Here is a 9,785-nt window from a genome sequence, read left to right on the forward strand (position 1 = left end):
TTCGCCGTACCATGGGGGTCGATTAGGATCTGCTTTCGCTGTTTCATGAGAAACAGGGGCAGATTCCTAAGCATCACAACCCTCGAGGGACACACAACATCGCGGTACATAAATGTACCCGAACTGCGTTGCGAGGAGTGCCGGGAAAGATTATACATATTCTACCTGGCCAACGCTTGTCCCACATGTCAAGGACGTGAGTATATATATATATATATATATATATAATATGTCAAAAATATATATATAATATGTCAAAAAATAAATAAAATATTAAATTATTATATTTCTATGCACAGATGTCGAGTCCGATGACAGCGATGGGTGATGCGACCCCCCCTCTCTCTCACTGTCCCGTCAGGGCTGTAAGTATATTAAAATACCAAAAAAAAAATCTATAAAATATTAAATTATTATTATATTTCTATGTGTAGATGCCACTACCTCGAGCCGCCACATCTCTCTCTCTCGCTGCTCACTCGCCGTCACCGTATATTTTTTATATTTTTATATTTTATATTTTTTATATTTTTTATATTTTTATATTTTTATATTTTTTTTATATTTTATATTTTTAAAATTTTATATTTTTTTATTTTACATATATTATTTTTTATTTTTTATTTACACACACACAGTAGAGAGGGTTTGGAGTCATTAAATACCGCGGAAGTGACGAACCGCGGGCTCCTCATCTCTACTGCAACACATGTACAAGTACACACACGCATACACACATGCACATACTCTAACATATGAGGTGTAAATCCGACCGGCAACCTCCACGCGGTACACCTCGGGTAATGCTAATGCCGGCGGTAATATATTAAATAAAAAAATATTAATATAATAAAATGTTTATTAATTTAAAAAAATATTTCCCTTCTTCTTTCCTTATAGAAAAAAATATGTAAAAAACTAATGTAAAAAAATATGAATAAAAAAAAGTAATGAATAAAAAAAAAAAATGTTTTTCCTCCTCTCCTTCACATCTCTCGCCGTCGCATCTCTCGCCGTCGCATCCCTCGCCGCAACATCTCTCTCTCGCAAAATCCAGGCTTGGATCTCTCTCGTTCACCGTCGCATCTCTCGCCGCATCTCTCGCCGTCGCCTCTCTCGCCGTCGCCTCTCTCGCCGTCGCATCTCTCGCCGTCGCCTCTCTCGCCGTCGCCTCTCTCGCCGTCGCCTCTCTCGCCGTCGCATCTCTCGCCGTCGCCTCTCTCGCCGTCGCATCTCTCGCCGTCACCTCTCTCGCCGTCGCATCTCTCACCGTCGCCTCTCTCGCCGCTGCATCTCTCGCCGCAGGCCCGAGCCGCCACATCCAGGCTTGGATCTCTCTGCCGCAGGCCCGAGCCGCCACATCCAGGCTTGGATCTCTCTCGCCGCAGGCCCGAGCCGCCGACTCTCTCGCCGCCGCGCGCTACCTCTCTCTCTCTCGCTCCGACGGGAAAGCTCGTATACCGCCGCGCGCTGAATCCAGGCTTGGATCTCTCTCTCTCTCTCGAAATGCGTGCTGAATCCAGGCTTGGATCTCTCTCTTACTATCACGCGCTGCGTCTTCTCTCTCGTAAGATAAAATTATCGATTCTGCCGCAGCATGGATGGTCTTATCTCGTAAGATAAAAATATCGATTTTTTTTTCTCGCTGAATGCATTGTCCTTGACACAATAATTATATCTCGCAAAGTATGTAACGGGTGGCGCGCAAATAAAGTACACCATGATATATACATATAAGTATTTATTCATCTTATATTTAATACATAATTATATAGTTTTATTACATATTAAAAACTAAAGCCACCAGCTCGCAATCGACAAGTTGGTGCATGTTGAAGACATTGCTAGCGCGTATCGCATTCGGCAATTCTCTCGCATTCGTTACAGTGGATGCAATATTGGAGAATTGCGTATGTTTGATATCAACCGTTGCGATGAGCCTCGTCAATCGATCGAACATTATTTCGATACATGAATCGAGCTCGAACATACGATGTAACGTCGATTCGACCATCATCATGCGCACGTCCGCTGATTCGAGACTTATGAGCTTGGTGCCGTTTATCTTGTGAAATCGCACTGTTAGCGGCCCGACACTTATGCAATTATACACATCGTTGTTGGAGGAGGAGTCATTGTTCAGGTAATTGTGAATAGCGTGGCGTTGCTCGTAGAGTCCTTTCCACGTTTCGAAAGATAGTAATAGCTGTTTTCCCCGATGATCTCCTATGGCGATCTCCTACGTAACTCGGCGGATTCACTCTGATGCCGATTTCGAGGAATTTGAATTCCGTTGCCGTCAATGCGTATCGTCTTCCAAGTATACGAACCGCACGAGGCTCCAGCAAAACACTGTAAAAATTAGATGAAAATTATAACTAAATTAGGAAAAAAAGAAATTATAACTCATAAAAAAATATAGAATATAGAAAAAATATAAAAGATACAAAAAAAGTTATGATAAATTATTAAATTAAGGCCATGTGTAACGATCAATACGATATTATTTTATTATTGAGAAGAAAATTCTTAATTTGAAATAATAATTATAAAACGTTTCGAGCTCTACTTGCTCCTCTTCAGTGCGCAAAAAAATAGTGATAATAAATAACGATAATAAATAAATACATAAAATTCTAATAAAAAATCCGCAATACATAGTCAATATAAGTTATATAGTTGAGTCATAGTTAAAACGCAAAATATATTTACAATGAATTGAGACTATTAAAATAGTTCAACAAAGTAAGAACCCAATTAGAAGCAGAATGATTCGTCCGGTTATTCATAAAATATATTAGAATTATTAATAAAAACTTGAAGTGACACTTATACATTACTCCAAATGAACCACTTATCGTTATTCGACGAAAGTCCCTCGATCTGGCAATGATTATGTTCATCCTCTCCAAATTATTTGATATTTGTTAACTGAATTTAAAGAATTTATTCAATTGTAAAATAGGATTCCACTAATGTGTATGTGAAAAAAAGATTAAAAATTATAAATTAAACTAACTACTAAAATATTGAACCTTTATGCTTACAAATTGTTCCGAATAACTTGAGATGACGATGCTTCTAATTGTTGTTGGCCTTATTGTTAGTACTTGACTGTTGTCTAGTCTTTTAAAAAGTCGAATAAATAGGTGTCAGATCTCACAAAATAAACATTTACATAAGTCTAAAAATTCGATATTTCTTCTAGAATGTCGAAATACGCGTTGTTAAGCAATTCGGTGTCTGTGTTATTATTTATACCATGCCTTTGTTCCTTGATGTGTATCATTTCCGAGATAAGTCTTTTATAATAATTAGATTCAATATCAAGTATTTTAACGTTATCCCAATCAAAAGCATGTTTTTTATCCATAATATGTTCAGAGACCACAGAATGCTTGGAGGAATCAAATTTAATATTATTCATATGTTCTTTTAGTCTAGTGCGTAATTTTCTTTTGGTTTGAAAAAAAGTTATACTTACTCGTCGCATTTCTTCTCGCACGTTTCTTCATGTCTCGGCATGTAGTAATTCATGCTGCTGCTGCTTCTTTGAACCGAGGGTATTAAAAAGTGAACCGTCAGTTAGAACGGTCGACGAAAGACTGATTGTATAATAAGGTACTAATAATCGAGTAACGGTCATTTTTAAAATATTAGGAGAGGGGGATTCTTAGAAATATATCTGGAGGAAAAGAACAAAGAGAAATATTTAAAATATTAGGAGAGGGGGATTCTTAGAAATATATCTGGAGGGAAAGACAAATTTTTAAAAGTAGTGGGGGTAAAAGGAATTCTTAGAAATACGATTGCGTGAGAAATATTTAAAATATTAGGAGAGGGGGTAAAAGAAATTCTTAGAAATACGATTGCGTGAGAAATATTTAAAAGTAGTGGGGGTAAAAGGAATTCTTAGAAATATCTGGTTAGGAAAAATAACAATGAGAATAGTATGTAAATAATATGTTTATTCAAAAAACGGATGATCGTCGCGATTAGCCGACCACCAATTGAATAATTTAAATACATTTTGTAACGCGCAATTTTTTACATGTTTATTACATCGTAGAGTATATGTGGGATCTAATTTATTTAATGCAGGCACATCTTCATATATGGCATCCAAGGTCTCAATGATGAAACCGCTGCACACATCGTCGACTATTTCGGCAAGCCACTTTCGCTTTTCGAGTCCTTTAACATACACGAGAGAGGACTCTTCCTCCTCGTCTTGTTCATTTATGCCATTGATAGCTGCCGTGATCAAGCGCTGAACCATGCAGTATGGAACATTTCCATCCTCCCATTGCAAGCTGTGATGATGCTGAGTTATCCATGAGGCCTGGCGCCTTTCCGACTTTATAAGCACGCTCCACGGCACAGGGCATGCGAAGAAATAGTGCGACATGATATATCCTCTTCTCAGGATTGCCGCTTCCTTTACGATAAATCGCTTGTTTAGGATAAATCCTTGCAGGTCGACAAACGTTGGTGCGGACATGATTTCTTTCGATGTGAGTCAGTCGAGAGGTATTACTTCACTAACATCAGACATCTCGCATCATCATGATTATGTATCCTCCTCCCCCTCCCTCACACTGCGTAGTTGTGTAAACATTTTTAGGTGATTTTGCGCACAACGTTGGTCAACGGGTTGTATTGGATCACACGATCGTGCATAATAAGGCAGTACGCAGTGGTATTATTAGGTATATTCTCCTTACACTCAAATTCCAATCTCACATCCACCGTTGCGCTCTTGACCGATTCGTTTTGTCGAGAACAATCGATAATCACAAACGGACCGTTTTGTAAACACCGTGTGATGGTGAGGCTCGGCTCGAGATACTCGTATCCGTAATAATTTTTGCAGAAACGAGCATACGTGTCATACAGAATCGACCATCTGTTTCTATCGAAATCCAGATTCATATCGTCGTACGGATAACATTCCGAGTTCAGATAGAGTTTCACGTTGGTTAATTTACAGTTGTCGAATCGACTCGTATCCTCGGACATGACATTTTTACGCCCTGTCTGCAGAGCAAAAATTACATATCGCGGCTTCTCCAGTTGAGTCGCGGTCTTAATGGCCCACGAATGCTTGGTCGTACGCTGCAATAGCGGAAATTCGTATAGATCCCACGAGCGGAAACCCATGCTGAGGTAACGTCCGCTTTCCAGAGCGCGCAGCATCGACAGCTTCTTAATCTCGCTCAACAACACGTGTGGCATTCGCCATTGTATCTTGAATATGTTGATCACAGGTTCCAGTGCAGAATTTCCATACAGACAATTATTGTCGTTGCGCGCTCGTATTAGGATCAACTCATGACGCGCATTAATAACAACGCGTTTGTAATCCTCGCAAAATCCCAGCAACATGTGCAGCGGTACGCAAAAATTAAAGTATCCATTCACAGTAGTCGGGCTATCCCAGCCTGCATTTCGCATAATCACGCTTCTATCGGATGACATTGTTACATAATTTTTCAGCAGACTTGCTATTCCCACATTCCTGTTGCGATCAATCTCCACACCATTGAGCTTGTAGCGAATTTCGTCAAACATGAATGCGACGCAATTATTTCCCAGCATCACATTGGATCCCTCAACTGGATGAGTTATCCGCAGTTCCTCGATGTAGAGAAAACTCTCATACGGCAACGTATATAAATCCTGTTGTTGTATGGGTATTCTTATCTCGTCGCTGTATCCAAATGTTGTGTTGGCAAACGGGTTGTATGTGTGAGTCTCAATCTTGACGATGCGATCGTCAAAGACTGGCTCTTCCTCGATGTTGAGAATCTCAGTCATTGTTCAGATGGCGCGCACCGCAAATCCCAAAAATTGTAAAAACGCAACGTTTGACGAGGTAAGTCTCTTCTTCGCGGTTGATTTGATATTAGCGAATGATGTTGCTGCTGGCCTGATTGTGTTCTTCGTGTCTTTATTCAACACGAGCATCCCGTCGCACGAGGGTGGCCCGCCGTCGTACGTGCAATCTAATTGTTATCTCTTCACCTCGAAAATCGAGCAATCGTCCCTCCTGATCAGTAACGCGTAACACTAAATCAGTAATGCTCCGTACGAAGACCGGCAGGTAAATGATCTGCGCCGGCGTTTCCGATATCTTATATCCTGGTGGTACCCTCGGTGAAAATTCGTGTATCGTGTGAACGAGTTTATCGTTGCTGTATGCACCCGCGGTCACGTTACACTCTATGCGGATAATGTTCACGTTGATAATATTAATCGCCATGTTCGATTTGTGCCATTTTCGCGGTTGCAATATACGATTCGAGAATCCCAGCAGCGATCCAATGTTGTTGGGCATGCTAAAGTTTATTCTGTAGGCACACTTGATCTCGCTTCTCATCGTATTGTAATTAGCGCGGAGCACGATTGGATAATCATCATCGTCGACACCTTTATCACTAACAGCATTATGTTTTCGGGAAAGTGCGCGTTTCAAAAATTCATGTATCGCTTGCAGCTCGTACGATCCCTCGGGAATCGTAATTTCCGCATCGTCTTTGCCATAGTAAAATTTATTATTCGAGGAATTCACATTCGATATAGTGTGGTAAGTTTCAAAATCCGTCAGACCGAGCTCGTAGTCCGCGTCGCTCAAATCTATGGGCGATTCCAATTTTGGCACGTTTAAATATTGCACCAATTCCTCGGGTGGTCGAAGATTGCCAAAACTGTCGAAATAGATTGCGCGATTTCCCCTTTTTTGCATACGCCACCCAATGAGTGCCAGGACCGTCTGTGCTGTCCAGATTGACGATACCGCTCTCATTTTCTCGCGCGCCATTTATCGGTAAATTATTGCGCATAAATACACCTTTAAAATATGGAATGTGCATACGTTTTGCAAGTTGTAGCAATTGCACATTTGTAGTTACATCTTGCGGCATTTTTAACGTTTTTTTGACGTTTTTTTTTTCCTCGCTCCTCGTCCATATTTGTAAGGGGCGAGATACAGTCCGCGGCCTTCCATGGCGCGATTGTGGCGTAGTATCTCTTGCAACTGACGTTGCGCAGGCTTTATTGTCGTTTACCGCTTTTGCTACGCCAGCCGCTCCGCCGACCAGGGATCCGAGCGCGCCCAGCATTGGTAAAATCGGCAAAAATCCGCCTCGTTTCGCTGCCGAAAGTACCCTCCTCCTCCTCTTCTTCGTCCTCTTCTTCAAGCCCATGCCGAGCTTTGTCTTGGCTTTCATCGCTGCCCAGACAACTGCGGCCGCGGCTCTCTCACCGAGACTCGAGTTTTTCGCGACGATGCGAGTTTTCGCTTTCTCGGCAAGTACCTTATCCGCAGCGTGTCTCTCGGTGAGTTCGCTGCTCCGAGAGTACGCTATATCGTGTTCACGGCACGCCGCGTCCAATGGGTTGACACCTTGATCACCTCTAGCCAATCGCTTTTCCAAACGAGTTCCCGGGTCGCAAAATTGATAGCCGGGAATATGAAGCTCGACCGGAAGTGCGTTTATCGCACGATTTAATACACCTGTGCCTATTTTCGTTGACATCCGTTGCAATCTCTAGACGATACTGAGCAAAGCGCGAGTCCGCGCAGCTATAAATAGGCGGACGTTGGAGATCAAATCGGGAGTGAGAAAATGCAATTCGTGCGACAACCTCTGACGATACGAGTGATGAATTACGACGACAGAGTACGCTGCAGCGTGAACAAAGGTGTGCGCAAACACGGTACGATGCTACCGACAACTATACGCGCGATCGTTTGCGGCCCCTCGAATTGTGGTAAAACCAACGTGTTGATAAGCCTGCTGGAAAGTCCGCACGGTGTGCGTTTCGAGAACGTGTACGTGTACTCTAAATCGCTGCAACAGCCGAAATATCGCTATTTGGAAGATTTATTGACGTCGATTGACGAAATCGGCTACTTTACATTCTCAAATAACAGTGACGTCATTCCACCGAGCGAGGCATGTCCAAATTCAATTTTTGTCTTTGATGACGTGGCATGCGACAAGCAAGATACGATAAGAGAGTACTTCTCAATGGGGCGCCACTCGAACATCGACTGATTCTATCTCTGTCAGACATACACGAGAATACCGAAACATCTTATACGCGACAACGCGAACCTGCTAATCCTATTTAAACAGGACGCTACCAATTTGAAGCACGTGTACAACGATCACGTGAATACCGACATGTCGTATGAGGATTTCAGGGAGTTATGTCGTACATGTTGGCAACAAAAGTATAGATTTCTAGTGATAGACAAGGACAGCTCGTTTACGAACGGGCGATACAGAAAAGGATTTAACGAGTTCGCGATACCGCGGAGCCATTAGTCGTCGACAGCACTCTCTAGAGTTTAGGATGGCTGATAATATTCGCGAGCGTGAAATGGTTGCCAAGGAGATTGTAAAGACGGCCGAATCGATCCGCAAGAAACACCGCGCTCTGAAGACCGGAAAGATCGATGATGATATCGCCGTCAAGACTCACTTTAAACCTATTATCGAGCCGCTACAAAAGATTGTCGACAACGCGACGATTTCGGTGAAAAACGAGCCTAACACCGACGACGACGACGACGACGATGACGGTGTGAAGATCGAAACACGGTATGAGGGGGAGACACCGAAAAAGAGAAAACATAAAATTATCAAGCGATATAAAGAGGAGGAATTGAAAAAGAAAAAATATGATATTTCGAAGCCATTGGACGCTTCACTGCCGACAACATCTACACCAATAAGCGCACAATCTGTGATACCCAAAGCACTCGTAGACGAAAATGTTTTCGAAACCACGCGTAACCCGCCCGAAATATCCCTTCGACACTGGTTAAGATCGTCGGAAGGTCGACAAATGATGCGAAAGGATTGGGGGCCATTAGGACAAAAGTACATGGACGCTCTCCTCGGTGCTGATGAGAAGAAAGAAATTGATAATGTACACGGAGTCTATTTCGACGAGAATGAAATGCGGCTCGGCAGCAAGCGATTCGCGATTGACAAAGATGACAATATAATCATAGGCGACACGCGGTACATTGGAACGCCCAGATTGTACGAGTTGATCTTCAAGAAAAGACCCGATTACCAGGAAGACGATTTGCAAAAATACAAGCACATATTGTTGACGACAAACGTGCATAAACGCAATTTTGATGCGCAAGGTCGTGTGAAGGGTAGCAAGGGGGACAAGTACAAATATATAATCGCACCGTTGACGCGGGTGGAGAGCCCAAAATCTGGCACTGGAATGCCTCGCGCTATGACGCTAACCGACAATAAGATGGATTACGTGCACTGGGACAACCCCAACGAGCTAGTGGATCGCCTACGATTGCTCGACGCTTCGCGCCAAGCTGGCAACAACGCGCATGACAACGAGATCCTGTCGATCATCGAAGAACTGCGGGAAGCGGGCATTATTATAAATTAAACAAGGGTTCCGACAATCTATTCAGTCCATCGCGTGACACTCTACAAAGCATTGCAAAAAATGTCTATCAATAAATTTGGATTATTCGAGAGGAGAATTGATACAACCGGTGATCATTGGCACACATTGATAGAGATGTGTGCGTAAAAACGCTCTATGTCGCGTCGCTACAGATTATGACGCGAGATCGCGCAAGATTCGCCGTGTAGCGCAACCTGAGGCGGATACCGATGCCGTCAACAAATTGTACCTGGAAGAGTGCTTTAAAACATTGATGGTCCAACAGAAAGAGTTAGATGAGAAGCTGGCTGCGTTAGAGAAGGATGTACGAGCGTTGGAGACTGCGATAA

General features: G+C 42.6%; 1 protein-coding gene across 1 annotated transcript; it reads left to right on the top strand.

Annotated features, from left to right (window-relative positions):
• The first annotated feature begins 8,361 nt into the window (after window positions 1–8,361).
• LOC146719967 (uncharacterized) lies at window positions 8,362–9,435 on the top strand. The gene is made up of 2 exons (XM_085489359.1): window positions 8,362–8,592; window positions 8,704–9,435. The coding sequence occupies exons 1-2, from the start codon at window positions 8,362–8,364 to the stop codon at window positions 9,433–9,435; spliced, it is 963 nt and encodes a 320-aa protein (XP_085345485.1).
• The last annotated feature ends 350 nt before the right edge of the window (window positions 9,436–9,785 follow it).

The sequence above is a fragment of the Nylanderia fulva genome, unplaced genomic scaffold (genome assembly GCF_048542155.1).
Source record: "Nylanderia fulva isolate GAGA-0341 unplaced genomic scaffold, ASM4854215v1 Scaffold801, whole genome shotgun sequence".
NCBI classification, from domain to species: domain Eukaryota; kingdom Metazoa; phylum Arthropoda; class Insecta; order Hymenoptera; family Formicidae; genus Nylanderia; species Nylanderia fulva.